The 17,999-nt window shown below is 38.7% G+C and overlaps 1 protein-coding gene across 1 annotated transcript; it reads right to left on the bottom strand.

The window, feature by feature from the left end:
* Nucleotides 1-281: 281 nt before the first annotated feature.
* Nucleotides 282-17,425, bottom strand: DEK (DEK proto-oncogene). Its single transcript, XM_059481083.1, has 11 exons — nt 17,221-17,425; nt 15,412-15,561; nt 13,646-13,747; nt 13,019-13,128; nt 11,121-11,215; nt 9,594-9,714; nt 8,439-8,621; nt 6,504-6,636; nt 4,093-4,241; nt 2,761-2,829; nt 282-1,797 (listed from the first exon to the last, which is right to left on the bottom strand). The coding sequence occupies exons 2-11, from the start codon at nt 15,548-15,550 to the stop codon at nt 1,786-1,788; spliced, it is 1,113 nt and encodes a 370-aa protein (XP_059337066.1). The 5' UTR covers nt 15,551-15,561; nt 17,221-17,425; the 3' UTR covers nt 282-1,785.
* Nucleotides 17,426-17,999: the final 574 nt, after the last annotated feature.

Below are 17,999 nucleotides of genomic sequence, written 5' to 3'. Positions count from 1 at the left end.
ACAAGTAAATTTCTGCTCTTAAGACTGACTTGAAAATTTTTGATGTTTTAAATTGCAAATTTAAAAGTGTTCTTTTTGCTGAGACAGTTAGAGACAAAAACCCACATAAAAATCAAAACAAACCAACCTCACAGAAGATATAAAATTCTGGTGCAAGGACATACATTTCAGCAATAGTGTCTTCTAAAGTAGAAAAGCCAATATGAGATAAAGACAACCAACCATGTTCCTGTATAGGTTTTTTTTACTATACATGTAAGCAAATGTTAGAGTAAAACTGATTGATATTTTTGTGAAAGACATTTATTGAATACAAAAAATCCCCATTACATTCAGCCTTATTATAAATGATTACAAGCAAAGAAATTCAAAAGTCTGTGTAAGATCAACAGTCTAACTGGCTGAACATTTTTGGAATTTAGATAATTTATGAACCCTTATTTCTCAACTGTACAATAATAAAATTCAAAAAAATACACTTTGTCTTTCCAGCAATACTAGTCAGAGGGATTCTGTGCTCACGGTGTGAATGGCCGCCCCCACTCTGGCAGCTCTTAGTTTCATGATTTTAAGAGTAGGACTTCCCATATTAAAAACAAGGTGTATGGAGAAAACCTAAACAAAAACTTATGGACAGAGTTTGCTTTGATCCTAAAAGCTGCCTGCAGGCTTACAAGTACCATTGTTCATGCTGAGGCAATGAAGGTCAGGTTCAGAAAAGCTTTCCCACACAGGAGAGAGGTTAAACACATGTTCACATCAGTGCTATCCGATTTGGAAGCCCTACTGTGGATTTCCAAAGCTATCAAGCCTCCAAGCTGTGTATCTTGGATACCCACTTGTGAGATGCTAGAAATTTTCCTATTGCCTTTGGAGGGATTTTATTTACTACTTCCAAGACATTGAAACCATGTCCGTAGTCTCTGTATAAAGTTAAACTTCAGGTATAAACCTACAGTTTCGTTTTTGTACAAGGTAAGAGGAGACAAACATCATGAAACCTCAGCTCATTTTCATGAAACTTCTGCACACCACTTGTTATTACTGCCTCACTGCTGAACACTGACATTTCATGTCATAAATTCAAAGATATCAAGATTAAAAAACTGATTTGCACAAAAGAAATTTGAAATAACTTTATATACACAACAAAAAGCCTTTTGAAAGTACAAAAATAACATCTATCTGCCAATTAGTTACCATGCTGTGAGAGTTCTTTCAGTGCCTACACATGCAAGACTGTAATGTAGGTTCAGAATAATTCTGTATCTGTAGAATGTATCAGAATATAAAAGAGATTAATATGTGACTAACTCTTCTTATTTTAGAATTAATATATATCCAAAATATCTTTGTAACCAATACTGCAATATTCCAGTCTCTGCATGTATATGTGTAGATAAGCAGCTTTCATCTTAGTAAATTTTAAAATCTCCTGTACGCTGGTAATCCTCGCTAAAAAGCTATGATGGCTCTAATGAACCTCTAATGAATCTAGTTATACAATGCAATTCAAAATGTACAAAACTATAAAAAGGGAACATTTATTGCCATGCATGAAACTTAAGTATGTTCAACTAAAAATTGCATCAAATGCAGTTCTGTTTAACAACAAAAAAAAACACACAAAGCAATTTACATTAACACTCTTAACATTAGATCAGCAGAATTAGATCTGACTAAAAATACAAGGGTAAGACACATTCCTTTTGCTGGTGCCTATCAGATCTTCAAATCCATGGAAACAAAAACCCAGGAATCTTCATTTCCCTCAGTCAAATCAGATCATGAAATCAACTGAAAAGAGAAGTGCATTAGTTTTCTCCCTTTTATCAATGCAAAAATATATAATGTCTCCTTTTGTATCAAATTATCATGAAAATACAGTCTCCTTTTGCTATCACAAAAAACCCAAAAACATCCCTAGAGCAGACAAATTGCTCTCTCATGCCTTTGCTGATAGTGACACAGGACACTATCTTGCTGGTCTATGCACAAGACATAGACATAATTCTAAATAGCCACGTATCAACATCTCTGAGTGAAGCCACAAGAAAATGAAGTTACTTTATTAACTACACTAAGTGAACCTCACTTCTATGGTTCCATTTTTAGTTTCAGGGCAAGCAAAAGTAATGAAATACATTTTTTTTTTACAAATTACAAAGCTCAGATTGGACAATAAACCCTCCATCATAAGTACAGTAGATAAGGCCTGATCTTCAGCACAGCAAACTCAAAGGCAACACCATCATAACCATACCACCAGTTACCATAACTGTACCACCAGGATAGAGAAAAGCTATCTGTCCTTATTCTCTTTTGCCTTATCTGACAGGTCTGCTGAGCTTGTACAACCTCATGTGTTATCTATGAATGTACGTGGCCAGAGCCTGAATTAGAGTGCATCTTGTAGCCAAGGTTGTAATTTAAAGCAAATTCAGAGCTTTTGGAGTACAGGTCATTAGAAACTGTGATAACCTTAATTCTAGTTATGTTCACCAAACAAATACATAAGAGTAGTAGTGGTATGCTAAGAAAATCTGAAGCAATTATTTTTTAAAGAGGGAAACACAAGGATGATCCCCCTTCATTCATCTCTTCTGCAGGCTGAACCAAAACATCAAAGGTTTAGGTGAGCACAAAACTTTCAAATAATACAAAAAGCTATTAAAACTGGTGTAAGAGGATGCCATGCCAAGCTGAAGGAAAAAAACCCCACCCCAACCCAGAGTATTTTCAAAATTATAAAGTCTTTACCTCTTTGACTGTTTTTTTAATGAAGTCTTTTCTGTCAGATAAATCGTAAGTAGGATATTTTTCATACACCTAAAGAAAAGTAAAAACAAGACAAAAACATAAACCTCAAATTACTTTCATTCAATAGATGGTATGAGTAGAAGAGGCTTAATTGAAATTAGGGCAAAAACCTATGTTGGTACATCTAGTACCATAACTGCTAAAATGCTCTCTGTTTAATTAGGGGAAGACACAAGCTTATTTGTCTTTATTTTGACCACACAAATATTTAAATGCATGTACTCTTATGTTTGGTCACTGACTGAACTGGTACTATAATTTTTCACATCAAATTGAAATGCCTAGCTTGCCACATCACACAAAAATGGAGAAGTAAGAATTCTCTATTTTTTGTTTTAAATGCTCTCTTAAGTAGTCAGATAGCTCTGCATTAGTGTTGGAAGGCAAACAACTAATGAAAAATAAATAAGCCTTGGTATTTGATAATAAGTAAAACTGATCCTTTCAAGAAGCTTCGAGAAGAATCAAAATATTTGAGTGCTATTGTACAATTACTCTTTGGTTAACAGCGTGGGAGAGGACCAAACAAACAAAAACCAGATGCCAACACTGACAACCAGTTCAGAGTATTTTATTTCAGCATGCCAAATTTCAGACTTCTAGAATGTCTATAAATATGAAAAAAAGTTTTCTCATAGCTTCTGGTTTAGTTTTCTCAAGAAAACATCTTGAAATTCCCAGGAAAACCAAACATGTGAGTTGACCAGAAAATATAAAGGTAACTGTTTGTGTTTTGGTCACTTCTCCCCACCCTTCCCTTTTCTGGCCACACGGTTCCCACCTGTTCTGACAACTAATGTATTTCTTGCTGAATTGATTCAACTCACTAACTCAGCTGAGAACTATTCTGATAGATGCTGATAAGAGACAGCTGAATGGACTTATGAAGAGAACATATGAAGGAGGAGTGTGCAAGGTGAGCAGCAGAAATGTACAGAGCACAGGGGACAGCCCTCCCCTATGGACAGCACAAAGCTGCTGCACTGTCTAAACATGTCAGATATTTGCACTGTCACACATGGCACTTGCTTTGGAGGTAATACTGCTACATCCCAGGTACCTCATTTTAACATTTCCCTTTAAATGCTGATATCAGTGTTGCATATCTAAAAAAGCTCTCATTGTTATAGCTATCAGCAAGTAAATAAACCAATGCAAAACTATTTAGTTTTGAAACAACAGAAGAGTACAAGCCTTCACTTCTGAAATGATGATCAAAGTCAGTTCACAAACAACCCACTACCTACAAAGAGACTGCAAAATTGTACTTACTTCCTTGCAGATTTGTTTCATTGTAACCTCCTCCAAATTTGCATTGGCCAACAAATTCTTGACAGTTTCCTTCAGTTCTTCATCTGTGGGCGGTTTCTTCAGTTTTTTAATCAAAGGTTCATCATCTGAACTATCCTCAGACTCGCTTTCTAAATATGAAGAACAAATTGCATTGTAATAGGTTTTCAGTTTGTTTTCTTCCTTAGAAAGAGAAGCCATCAGAACTTCCAACAAACATCCAATCCAGATGTTTTCCTTTAAAATAGACATCTTGCTAGACTATCCACTTAAAAACAAAGCTAATGCCATCAGCACTACATTTATTTATGAATCTGTGTAATTACTGATGAACCATCAGTTTACAAATCAATAAGAACTCTAAAAGGTATAGGACTAATTTCATGTATCAAACTAATGAAAAAGACTTATTACAACAATTCTATTTCAGGCATTATGGCCCTAAGAAAATAAAAAGTAATTATTTCCTTTAAAAAGGAGTTTATATTTCTTCTTTTCCCCTAGCAGTGTTGCACACTAGGCTCTTGTAATTTTGCAATGTAATTCTGCCAACTTACTATCAGAAAGCACCATGAGAAGAGAACACATAGGGAGAACTTCGTAAATAAAATTAAGTGAAGGGGCACAGGACACTAATACAATCTTTTCCAGCAGAAAATGAATTAGACTGAATGACTTCAACATCCACTCAGTTCCTCTACTGCCAACAAGACAAAATTCAGAGCAGCTGCCAAACCAACTAGATAATGACCGTACAGAATGACCTACTTAACTGGAAACAGAAATCCAGGAGGAGTAAATAAGAAATTACAAATATACTACATAACTTACAGGATAAACACATATATAACATTTGTGTGTAAATATATATGCTGATGACAAAATAAGGGGTACACACACAAAACAGCCACAGTTAGAAGTCAAACTGAAAACACACTGAGTTCAGCACAGGCCAGTTACTCTGCTGAGAAATAAGGCAATGAAAGAAATTGAGCATCATTCTGTGTCCAAGAGCTCACCTGCACCTTTCAGCAAAGCACTGACAAGAAGGGGAACTAATGTGAGCTGAAGCTTGTGCTGTAGCATGTATATGCCAGGGGCAGCATTAAAGGAAGTATTTTGCAGTATGGATATAAACTGCATCAGTAACTCACACTACAACTGTGACAGACCTGTCTGCTATCGCAGAGTGTCAGAGAATTTAGGGTGGGAAAGGACCTCGGAAGATCATCTGGTACCAAAGCTGCTACTTGGAACAGGGCCAGCATGGAGCTGGTTACTTGGGCCCCTGCCAGGCTGATGTCCAAACATCTCCACCAGTGAGGATTCCCCTGCTCCTCCAGGCCCCATTTCTGTGACCACCCACATGGTGAAGTTTCTCCCCTAACAAATAACTGCAGAGTCCCTGGTGGCAGCCTGGGCCTGTTGCCTCCCATCCTGTCCCTGTGCGCCTCCAAGCAGAGCCTGGCCCTGCCTTCCCCATCCTCTCCCATTTGGGAGGTGCAGGCTGCAGGATGATCCCCCTTCACCCATCTCTTCTGCAGCCTGAACAGGCCCAGCTCTCTCTGCCTTCCCTCCTCCACCCTGTGCTCCAGCCCCCTCACCATCTTGGTGCCCCTCCACTGGACTCACTCCATGATGTCCATGCCTGCCCACAGCTGGACCCTGCTGCCAGGGCCAGCTCACAGGTGCAGAGCAGGGTGCCAGTCACTTCCCTGAGCCACCAGCCCCACGCTTGCTGAGAGAGCCCTGAGTGCTGTCAGTGCTCCTTATCAGGAGTGCCCATTGCTGAATGGCCTCCATGAGCTGTCTGCAAGAACCATCTGCCCCTGGCCGGGCCCTTTTTGGCAAACTGCTTGGCAAGACAACCCTGCCCTCATTACTGCAATCTTTCTAGAGTTATTAAGAAACTCAATGTCTGTATACCCTTTATGCACATCCTGAGATATGAAAAAATCAACTGCAACAGGATGCATGGAGAAAACAATTTCTATGTTAACAAAACACTTGTATCAAGCTGCTGAACCAAAGACACACACATGGGATACACACCACTGGATCAATTACAAGACTCACATAAAGACAATACAGAGGCCCAAACAGAACTTTACCAATGATTCTTCCAGCAAAATAGAGAATTTGGCTGAAACTTTCAGTTTATACGCAATTAAAAACCATACACATGCTCAGCAGCATGACAGCAGGAAAGGCATGAAATATATCCAAACCAACAGCTTTTAAAATTGCTGTTTCAAGGAAGGAAACATCAAGTAAAAAACCAACAATTTACCAAATTCCATTTTCTTTCACACTAAGGTGCAAAAGCTTGCTTTCTAATAAGCATGCCAGTTAAGCTACAGGGCAATGTATGCTGAAAGATTTAAAGCATTTACCTTTTCTAGAACTGTTCTGGTTTTTCTTAGTAGTGCTGCTGTCTGCCTTCTTGACATTTGCACCCTTCACAGCTTTCTTGGTTTTAGAAGGTGTCTTTTTAGATTTTTCTCTTTTAGATACTTTTCTTGGGGGCTACAAAAAAAAAAAAAAAAAAAAAAGAGAAAATTAAAGTAATGTGTATTACTTCAACAATCCATACCTCTTTTCCAGAAAGGAGAATTTTCCACTCTAAGGACAATTAACTCCAGCCACTCCATGCCTAAGTTTCCAACAGAGCTGGTGGAGCAAAACACTGCCTACATCCTTCCAACTCTAGTATATCAAAAGCTGTCATAAACCTAACTCTTTTTAGAAATTCTGCTATCTTAAAGCTGTAAAAATAGGTATCTTCCATTTCATCAAGCCCTATTTTCAAACTAATCTGACAAAGCAGTGCTTTTGAAATAATTAGGCTTTTTATTCCATGCACCTAAACTTCCACTTTCTGAAGACTTCAATCCACTCAGCCATTGCAGACATACCTAACTCGCACCTTTTGAAAGAAGGCAAAGATAACCCAGTTAGATCAATGGAGTTTACTGTTAGACCTTTTTGTTTGTTAGAATTTTGTTTGTTTGGAGGGTTTTAGATTTTTGGGGTTTTTTAAAAAATAACTGAGTTCTTGGAAATATGGCAACAACTGCCTCTGAAAAAGATATTCCTCTCCTCACAGTAGAAACCCTGTTTTCCTGAAGAAATTAACACATATGTCAACCTTTAATATTTCAGCCCTCTTTCAATTTGCCATTTATAAGTAAAGAAAAAGTCACAATAAGAATTAAGGTTGTTCCCTGGAGGCATAGGAATTTCTTTGAACATTTCCTTTTAACATTAAACCCAACACCTATCAAAATGACCCCAACAAAACAAACTGTTTACATGAACTGCCTTTCAACAAAAGATTGCTACTATTTCCTATAGCTCAGGCTATTAACCTAGCAGCCTGTCACACTTCCAACAGAGAATGTAACCCAAGTGAACAGGGGCCGTATATGACAGTCAAGGGTTCCATAGCTTCCATAAAGAACTTTCCTGGACACCAGCAGTTTGACTAATTGCACTTTGTTGCAGGGGCCTGATAAGGCATAATGGTTTTAAACTGAAGGAGGGTTGATTTAGGGGAGAAATAAGGAAGAATTTCTTTTGCAATGAGGTGGCGAAACACTGAAACAGGTTGCCCAGAGAGGCTGTGAATGCCCATCCTTGGAAACATTCCAGGCCAGGTTGAATGAGGAAACCTGATCCAGCTGATGTCTCTGCCCACTGCAGGACTAGATGACCTTTAAAGGTTTCTTCCAACCCCAACTATTCCATGATTTGATGCTTCTCATCTAGAATGCAGAAAGTTTACAAAAACCACAGAATACAATGAGATTAAGACACTTCAGAGATTGCAGGGATCTTTCAAAGGCCGTCTACTATGTTGTCTACTTTAAGACAAAACCTGAAGAGAGAGTTTAAGATACAAAATCCAGGAGGAATATGGAAACAAGATCCCAAACCAATGTAGTCAGGTAGGTCAGTGACTCCTACTGAACTCAAAGTTAATTCCTAGGTATCAAATCAAACACTGAATTATGAAATTATAATGAAATCATCACAAGATGATATAAGAAATACAATCAATTAATTAGCAATCCTGGCTGCCCCAAAATGACACATAGGAAATGGTTTTATAAGGTGCATACATACACACAAGAACCAGAACTTTTGCCTTTTATCTAAATGATTCTCTAAATTCAACACACTCAGAATTTAAGAAAACCTCTTCTAAATTGCAGATGCGTTCCCTGTTCTTTCAGTTAAATATCACTTGCTCCCCAACTCTGTGTTCCAAGAGTTACCAATTCATAGCAGTGACCATAATGTTGAAAACAAACAAAACAACTCATTACCTCATCTTCACTTTCTTTTTCTTCTGAAGACTCATCCTTTTCCTTTTTTTCATCTTCTTCACTACTGGATTCATCTGACAAGATCTCTGGGTACTTGGTACGTTTCGCTTTTCTTGTTGTTCCAGAGCTAGTGCGCTCTTTTTTACCACCTTTGCTTTGTGGTTTTTTGGACTTAGGCAATGGCTGAGAGACAAGAGATGTGTGTAATCCAAGTAAGAATACAAAAGTGAATTTAAAAAAGATAAATACTTTCCAATCACATCAAAGAATAGTAAACAAATATGGAGGTGTCTAAACACAACCCAGGACTATTTTATGTACACTTAAGGCATAATATTTTGCAGCAAGCAAGTATTCACTATTGAGACAGATTTGAGCAAAATGAAATTTCAGTTCTAAGCTAAGTGCACCACTTCCCTAAGCAAACAAATCTTCAAATACTGGGCGTTAGAGAGGGAAGCAAGAAAAGTTACCTCTAGATTGCTCTTTTACCTACCAATCCGTAAAACAAGCCTTTTCTTCAGGTAACAAGTCAGCTGAGAACTCAGAAGACTTAAAGGCAAGAATTTTGTCACATCTTATACAAACCTGCATTTTCTGCAACTCTGTCTCTAAAGCAGCTTGCTGACCCCTTATTCACATCACCTCCCAGTGTTTGAAGTCTAGCAGTCTTGGCAGTGACACTCTGTGTCTAGTGCACTGGTTTTGCACCCTGCAACAAATTCCATTTGGGGATGTCCAGATGTGATAACATACATGTGCTAAATACAGCAAACACAGGTAACACCCGAAGCTTGATTTTCCTGTCCTTTCATGTATCTTTTCTCCTCCACCCACAAAGCAGAGGCTAACTGGTATTTGGGAATGGATATCCTAATTAGCTCCATGTGTTGAACTCACACTCTGTGCACTATCAGTGTGTAATGGGAACTGCCATATGTAAACAGAATTTCTATTTAGGCCCTCACCCCATTATGGATGCCTGCAGTAGTAGAAGGCATCCACTACTCTCTCTCAACAAGTCATTCCTCCTTCAGTAAGTTAGAACAGAAATCGTATTATCACTGGAAACAAGCAAACAATGAGCAATAGAGAACAGATACATTTTCTATCAGAACAGAGCTATGAAAGCAAGCATAACAACCTGTACCTCACCTTGCCCGAAGATTTTGGATGCATAAGGAAGTTTAATATTCTGGTTACGAGCTCACTATTGACTCCTGATCTTTCCAAGTCAAGAACTTCACAGATACTTTTCAACATTGCATTTCTAAATCTGTAGGGAAAAAAAAAAAGAAAAGAAAAGATTCAGTATCACATACTAAACAATCAACATCTGACTGCTAGAAGCTGCTGTCTGGTTTGCATCAGCCACCTGACAATATATATACACAGTCAACTACATTTCCAGTCTTATCTATGGTCAAGCAAAGAATCACCACTATATTAGATAAAGCAAAAGAAAACAGAATTCCCAAATCTCTATGTCTGTATAACAGGATATTAAAAAAATTAAGGAATCACAGTAAAGAAAGTATAACATTCTTTATGATCTACAGCCTGAATAGTAAGGTTCTGCAAAGTAGATATTGACCTTTGCTCATCTTGTTCAATGCTGCTAAAATATGACATGCAAGTGTAAAGGCTGGGCAGAAATCAACCACAGAGGCAAAACAAATTAAGAAACTGATCAACAGTTTGTGTTCTACACAGCTACAAATAGCAGCAGAAGCTATCACAGTAAGGCAAGCACACAGGGCTCTGCACCTTCATATGCAACCCAAAGCAACCAGGTTTCAGAATATTTGCTGCTAGCAGTTGTTTCATATGGAAAATATGAAAAAAATTGTGCAAAACTACTTTATTTTGCAGCCTCTTTTTTTGATAAGGGGAATTAGCCAATTAAACTTTGGGAAATGGTCAAAACTCCCATCAGGATCTTTTAGATTCCCATGTATTTGACAAACCATAGTCCTGGAAAACTGCATATCTGAGGAAGAAAAATTTAGACATTCCAAATTCTGGAAGCTTTCCACTATCAGCAAACAGGCACTAAAAAACTCCTAAGTTTTAGAATATATTGTGTAGATGTTACTAGTTCTTTCATTTGTTACAACTAGCTACACAAATATGCAAGGGCATTTTAAACCCTTTCAGGACAGCAAAAACTAAGTTGCAGCAGCTTCTCCTGTTGATGGAAAAGCAACTTCAGAAGGGAGTCAGTAACCAAAAAAAAGTTTCTGAGACTAGCTGCTATGGCAATTCTAGTATATTTCATACATAATAAGCAGAAATGGCTTTGGTTCTGAAGGAGGAAGATTTTGAGGCATAGAAGGATGCAGGTTTGCACCATGAATAAAGTACAATATGTTCACAACACTATGCTTGCCCCAGGGAAATAATGCCTTCCTCTCAACTTGGCAGAAGAATCTAATAGTTAGTATGCAATAGTTAAAGTTAGGAATGTAGGACATGTGAATAAAATGTTTACAATATAACTTTTAATACATTTTAAGCTGTCTTAAGAGATCAGTTTGTGTGATTAAAATGAACTTAGAAAAAAAACAGCCACCAGGTTTATAGTTCAACTTTAATCTCAAGTAAAATTGTAGAAGAAAAAAAAGGAAAAATATAGAGTGCAAAACATGAGTCAAGCTATGTTAACTATCAAGAGATCATTACTTTTTTAACATTTCTTCCTTCTTTTTATATTGGTCACTTCCTTTTTCAAATGGAAACCCACTGAACTGACCCACATTCTTCTTTAGGGATGCAACCTAGAACAGAGCACACAGATTACTTTTCATTGCAAGCAGTTTAAAAGATTTCATCAAATGACATTTGTTAACCTTTCATACAAGAAATGTCCTAACATTTTGTTTTCTGTTGACACAGCTACACCTTTTAAGTTATAACATACATGGATTATGCCTTTACTCATCTCATGACAGACAAACTACAACAATTAAGTTCAACTTCTTGTGACTGTGGTACTTTTAATAACTTACTAGACAAAGTTACCTGCCATTTCAAGCTCATTTAAAATGTACTGCATGATGATTTACAGGTTTGCAAAACTATAACATTATGAAGCTTGTTGCTTGCTTTGTATCACATAATTTGTTACAAAATAGGGAATTTTATTTTTTATTCTACAATCTGCTGAAGCAGATTTACTTTACTAGCTATTGTGAAGTCTTACATAGGACCATGACTGTATTTTTGAACCTCTTATTAGTAGGACCAATTTTTGCATTTATGTACCACCCAATCTACAACTTCTACCTGATGTCTGATCTGGGTTGAACTTTCATTGCAACAACCCTTATAATGGGAAAATTGCTCCCATCAAGATCAGAAGTGTATTTAAGGTTTGTTTTTGCTTCATCTTCTTTTGCAAAAAAAACCCCCAAAGTTGTTAAAATGCAACCCCAGATCTCTCCATCTTCTGAGATCTTTATAACACTATCAATAGCTTTCAATACTTTTACAGATTTTGTTTCTGCTGTTACTCCATTAGTTTATAATTTTACCAAAGCTGAGCTCCTTTTCCAAAGAGCTTTGTTCAGCACCTTAAGAAAATTTGCAGGTGATACTAGTACGTTTTAACAAAAATGTTAATTACAATTAAAAGCACACACAAATATGTGCATATGAAACAAGATCTGACCTTCACTATATTAAACAGTATTCTGAGTTGCCAAAAACTCTGATTAAATATAGTTTTGACTGAAACCATACTGATATATTCTTTTTTTGAATACTTGTGGCAACAGATCATTCTTTGCCATTTAAACAAACATTGCATTGGAAGCAGTGGTCTGGCACACAAGTGTACTAGTAGTATTCAACTTCTGGTTTCTATGCTAGCTGTTCAAGTCTCCAAAATACACAAAGGTATTTTAAAAAGTTTCAATAATTATAGTAAATGTATAGAAATAGTACATGTAAATCTGCCTCAATTTTGCCTCTATTAGCATGGAAAACAGGTCATATTTACTCAAAATTATAGGCATAATCAGTGATACATAAACCACTCCAAGAAAGAATTGCCATTATATTTTAAGTGTCACCCTTAAACACAAAATGGATGATATAATATTGTAATTAGCTTAGGAAAACTGTTATATATAAAATCCTAATAGTGATTTTTATCACCTTTAGCTTTCAACTGCTTAGTACAAACAAAGAGAAAAATAGTAGATAAGCAGCAATGTATTAATACATAGAGTATTTTGAGTGTTATCTGCATGTCAGCATCTTTTAGCATGTGAACCATAAATTATTTCCAACTCATCCTTGTAAGGTAATCCACGATTCCCCCATTAAAAAAAAATCCAATCTACATTCAAGAGACTTTTGATTTAGTACACCCTGCTACAGGATTTTTGCAGAAGAGATTTTATAGGAGTTAAAAGGAGGAGACTTACTTAACTGGTCCTGCAAATACCCATTTTCTAAGTAGCTTGTAGTAAATAACACTTAAGAAATCGATCAATATGTGCAAGTGTAAAAAACTGCACTACAAACATTTTCACTATACGTGAGAACTAATGGATATACAAGTTTGAAATTCTTACAGTGCCTGGCCTGTTGTAGAGGAGTTTGTGCAGGTTCCTAAGTTCATCTGTCTTCTTTTTACTCAGAAAGAACTGTATCCTCTCAATTTCACAGAGTTTTTGTCCTTTACCTGAAACAATTAAAATCATTTATGCTATTGCATCACATTTGTATTTACCTATATGTTTATAACTTAAAGTTTCTATCTTTTTTTTTTTTTTTTTTTTTTTTTAAGCAAAGAAGTTGCTTAAAACCAGCAGTAGACATTATAATAGGTCAAATATTAAGCAGGCCTTTTCCTATCAGTTTGGCATCCTGAAAGGCTCTTTACCTGCCTTACTTGATACTACTTATATCAGGGTACAAGAATTTGGCATTTCTTTATATTTTGGCTGTTCTTGCCTTTGTTAGTAGTGGTGAGGCACCAAAGGTCCTATTCCAAGTAAGCTCAAATGTCATGTAACTTTTACAGTTTAAACTGATGCTACAGAATAAAAGAGGGTTTTCATATAATAGCCTTATTGTTTTAAGAAGGATCATGACTCATAAACTAGGTCTCACCTACAACAAATTAGTAATTTCATCTTTTTAGAGTTTTCATTCTCATTGCTAACGCTCACAATTCGTGTGTGAGAAGTCAAGCTTACCCGGTGTAATTGTAAAAGGTTCCTTCTGCAGTGAGGACACTTGCATGGTCAGTCGGTCAACCTTCTTCTTCTCCCTTTTTCCTTCAACAATGAGGCTCTTCTCTGCAAAAGAAAGCTTCCTTAAACACAATATTCTTCATTGCAGATCTGACTGAAGTGACAGGCAACACAACACTGACTCTTTGAAATAGCAAATCAAAACCAGATGATGGTATTAGCAGGTACCATGACACTTTCTGACCTTTGGCTAATAAGCCAATGTGATTCTATGGAGCTTCATGTACATAACTAGAAGCCTCTCTAGCTCTTCACCACAATCTTGTACCCAAGGTAACCTTGAAGACAAGACTAAAGGTAACTTTACATTACCTTTAGACATCTCCTAAAGGTAACTTCAGCATGATGAAGACTGCAGGACTAGGTGTATTCAGAAACCCATCCCTCTCTCCTTTCACTGCCTTTTTCAGGTACAAAATGACCCTGTTTACACATTCTCCTTGGATGCTGCAGTCAGTACACACACAGCTCCACACAAAGCACTCTGAAGAAGAATACTACTACCAAATGGGCAAAAGCAGAGTCAAGGATGCCTGCATACAGATTTGTTTCCCACTACTGGACTGGAGAAACGACACATTTCAGCAGGGGAGGGAGAAGCACAAGTGCAGTGGGACTGTACTACACAGAGAAGGACACTGCAGGGCACAATAACAAGTGTCACAAATACAACAAGAGTATTATTCCCAGTAATTCTGGTAGTGCTTACTAATGAATACATTTGGATTGTTTTACATACACCCTGCACATCACTCATTTAATACCACTCTGAAGAAAAAGCTAAAGCTTCATTTAAACATTTCATACTAAAACACTTGCCCTCAAATAACTCTATCCTTAGAGCTAAACAGATGGGCTGTCCTGGCTTTAACATCTAAAAGTAGCTTCAAAACCTGTATGAACATAATCAAAACCAGAGCAAAAAGATTTTTTTCCTGAAAATCTGATGCTGATTATAATTACTTCACTGTTTTCCAAACCTGTTTTCCTTCTACTACCTTTCCTAAAGACAAACTGCATCTCTTTCAAGGATCCAAGAGCATGAGTGACTTGGTTTTTACTGTGCCACATTACAGCTCTATTTCCATGAATGCTTTCCTTTTGAAAACAGATGCCTGGAGAGTTCACAATAGAAATTAACATTTTTGCATAGTAGTTCCTTTATCTTGTTTTGTTCTCCTTGACTATCTTCAATTACATGCCACAACAAAAAACTTGCCTTGCTTGCTCATCCTTTCATATTGCCACAATTGTTTATTACCAAAATTAGTCTAAAAGAATTTCCGCTGACCCAACATAATTAAATTTGGATACCCAGAAAATTAATTCACTCTAGTTAAGCAAAGACATTTGTGTTGTTTTCAAAACTACTGCACACTTACAAGTTTCTCTTTTGCAAACACAGATCTCTTCAGAGCGTTACGGGCAAAAAAATAATCTGATAAGGGACACTACCTACTATAATCATTGAAAAATTTACACATCAACGAAAAAATCCCTGGTACAGAAGTCCAGGATACTGGCAATTCCTTAAGTCTTTTCTGAGAGAAATCACTGCCTGCTATAGACTACTGGGAAGCTATGATGACACATGAGACAGATGCACCATGGAATCTCCTCAATAACAGTACAATTAGCCAGAGACAGGAGACTGCATTCAATAGCTTGGCATTCATTAAAGAACAACTTATTAAATGGGAAAAAAGTACCCTTTTCTTCTTCCTCTTCCTCCTCTTCCTCTTCTTCATCTTCATCACTTTCCTCAGCTTTGTTTTCAGTTTCAGGTTGTTTCTCGTCTGTTTTTTCTGACGACATTGTATCTTCTTTTGATGAGTCAACAGAAGACATGGTATAAGCTTCTGTAGAAAGAGTCAGGGGAAACCATCAACAGAACAACATCCATAAGAAACACAGGAATCTTGCTTTCAAAAATGATCTCCTTGTGCAGCAGAAGCAGTGTGCTGGTACTGTGACTGTTCACATTCTCTAATCACTGAGGTGTTTGCATACACACAATACACACAACTTTTCAGAACAAGTTGCCACCCGTTCTGCAATTAGTCTGGTTAAGAACACTCCAAAAGGTTATAAATTCTATTCACACACAAGTCTTCAAGCTGCTTTTGTGAAGCATTCGGAAACACCCACTCAAAGCAGCTGATACTGATATCTATTAAAAACTGCAGTGTTTTAAGATATCCCAATTTTACTGCACCCTCCTATAAATTTAATACTTATTCTTGATCATGGTTAACTATGCATACAAGTCTCCTAGTAACTTAAACAAGTTACTTATTTAGACGGGAAATGGGAACAGAAACATTTAAAAAAAATAACTTGCAAGCAATTCAAGAAAGAATTAACACTGCTTTCATAACCCAGACAGCTGCTGCATCTTTAGGCATAAAAATACTTCCTGGTTTTAATTTACAGATCTACAGCAAAAAAGAATAAATGCTTCATACTTCACATATTTAAGAGTCTTTTCTTAACATCTGAAATGGCCTATGTGTAAACTTTAAAACTAAAATATCTTAGTTATACATATACCATTTCCCTACTAACAGAAAGCATCTATCCAATAGAGCAAGATAACCATATGTTTCCTTTTTTTAAATTCTAGCTTTCAAAAATTTTCACCGTTTAGATCTGGAACAGAATTTCACACAACCATTTTCTTTTTGCAATACTAGAGCCAGTATTATCTGCTAGGTGCAATAAGTAACATTTTAATCTGCTGCTTATGTGCAGCATTAGTAGGTATCAGTCACGTTCCAAATGACAGAAAACATGAGTTAATATTTATTACCCATAGTACGGGAAAAGTAAAGTTTCCTGGCTAAATCATCAGGGAAACATACATCCTTCAGGAATTACTACCAGTATTTCATTTGTAGTAAATAATCTGTCACTTCAGTAATCTGGCATTTTCATTTTACTTGAAGGCATGAGTAAAAGCAAGAGAAGCACTACAAGCTGACTTTCCGTTCCCTTTCAATGGGAACTGAAGGGGGAAAGTTAAGAGACTTCTTAGCTTTCCACCGCCGGGGTTCGGGACGACGTTTTGCTTAGGGAAAAAGGGTTCTGGGATGCACCTTTACCGGGAGAGGGTCTCCCGCCCTCGGCTGGGGCTTTTCACACGAGGACTTTACACCTATCCCCCCTTCCCGATCTGTACGCTGGATGCCGGGGCGAACGGACGGCGATGCGCAGCGCCCGGTGGCGCGGGCGGCCAAGGCGGCACCGCCTCCCCGCTGCAGCGGGGCTGAGGAGCGCCCGGCCCGCTCCCGCCGCAGGACACGGCGGGACCCAGCACACACAGCCCGGGCAGGGGCAGGGGGGAGGCAGCGCCGGTGACAAGCGCCCCGCACACGGCGTGTCCATGGGGCGGGACGGGAGCCCGGCGGCGCGGCGGCCGCGTTTCATTTCTCCTCGTCGCAGTCCGTCCCCGCTCGGCCCGGGCGCGGCGAGGCGGGACCGCTCTCGGGCGCCGTTACGGCCATGGCGGCAGGACCCACCTCAGCACGAGCCCAGGCTCCCTCCTCAGGCGCGGCGGCAGCAGCTGAAGGCGGCAGTTACCGCTGGACGAGGCGAGTCCGGGCGCAGCGACACACACACGTCCAGCCGCGGCACAGCGCTACGGCCAGCAGCCACTCTTGCCCTTTCCCTCTCCTTCTCCCTCTTCCCTCCCTCCCGGAATCAACAAGGTTTTCAAAATGGCGGGTTCTCGGGCGGCGAGGAGGAAGCGGGAAGGCGGCGGCCAATCAGCGCCCGCGTTCCCGCCGGCGCGGGGAGGGCAGGGGAGGGCGCGCGTCACGCCCGCCCGCCCGCGGTGACGTCAGGCCGCGCGCGGCGGCGAGCGCGCGCTTCTGCTGAGGGGCGGGGGGGTGTGAGCGGCGCGGCGTTGCGTTTTCCCTTTTAAAAGCGGCACCGTCTGGATTTGTAGCGGCTTAAAAAAACCCAAACAAAATCCCCACAAAACCCAAAAACTTTAAAATAAGGAATCCGTACCTCTTATCCTGCCTAAATTGGGCAGTGATTAATATACGTTCCCTAGACTTTCCTTTTATACACAGTAGCGTTTCCCAATAGCTCTGGCACAGGTTGCCCAGAGAAGCTGTGGGTGCCCCATCCCTGGAAGCGTTCCAAGGCCAGGTTGGATGGGGCTCTCAGCAACCTGGGCTAGTGGAATATGTCCCTGCCCGCATCAGGTTGGGACTAGATGATCTCTAAGGTCCCTTCCAACCCAATCCGTTCTAGGTTCTTAAGTATTTAGTAGTATTTGTGTTACACATGT

This window comes from Ammospiza nelsoni, chromosome 1, assembly GCF_027579445.1.
Source record: "Ammospiza nelsoni isolate bAmmNel1 chromosome 1, bAmmNel1.pri, whole genome shotgun sequence".
In the NCBI taxonomy this organism is placed as follows: Eukaryota; Metazoa; Chordata; class Aves; order Passeriformes; family Passerellidae; genus Ammospiza; species Ammospiza nelsoni.
The sequence above is the reverse complement of the archived record's forward strand: the minus strand, read 5'-3'. Positions and strand labels throughout refer to the sequence as shown.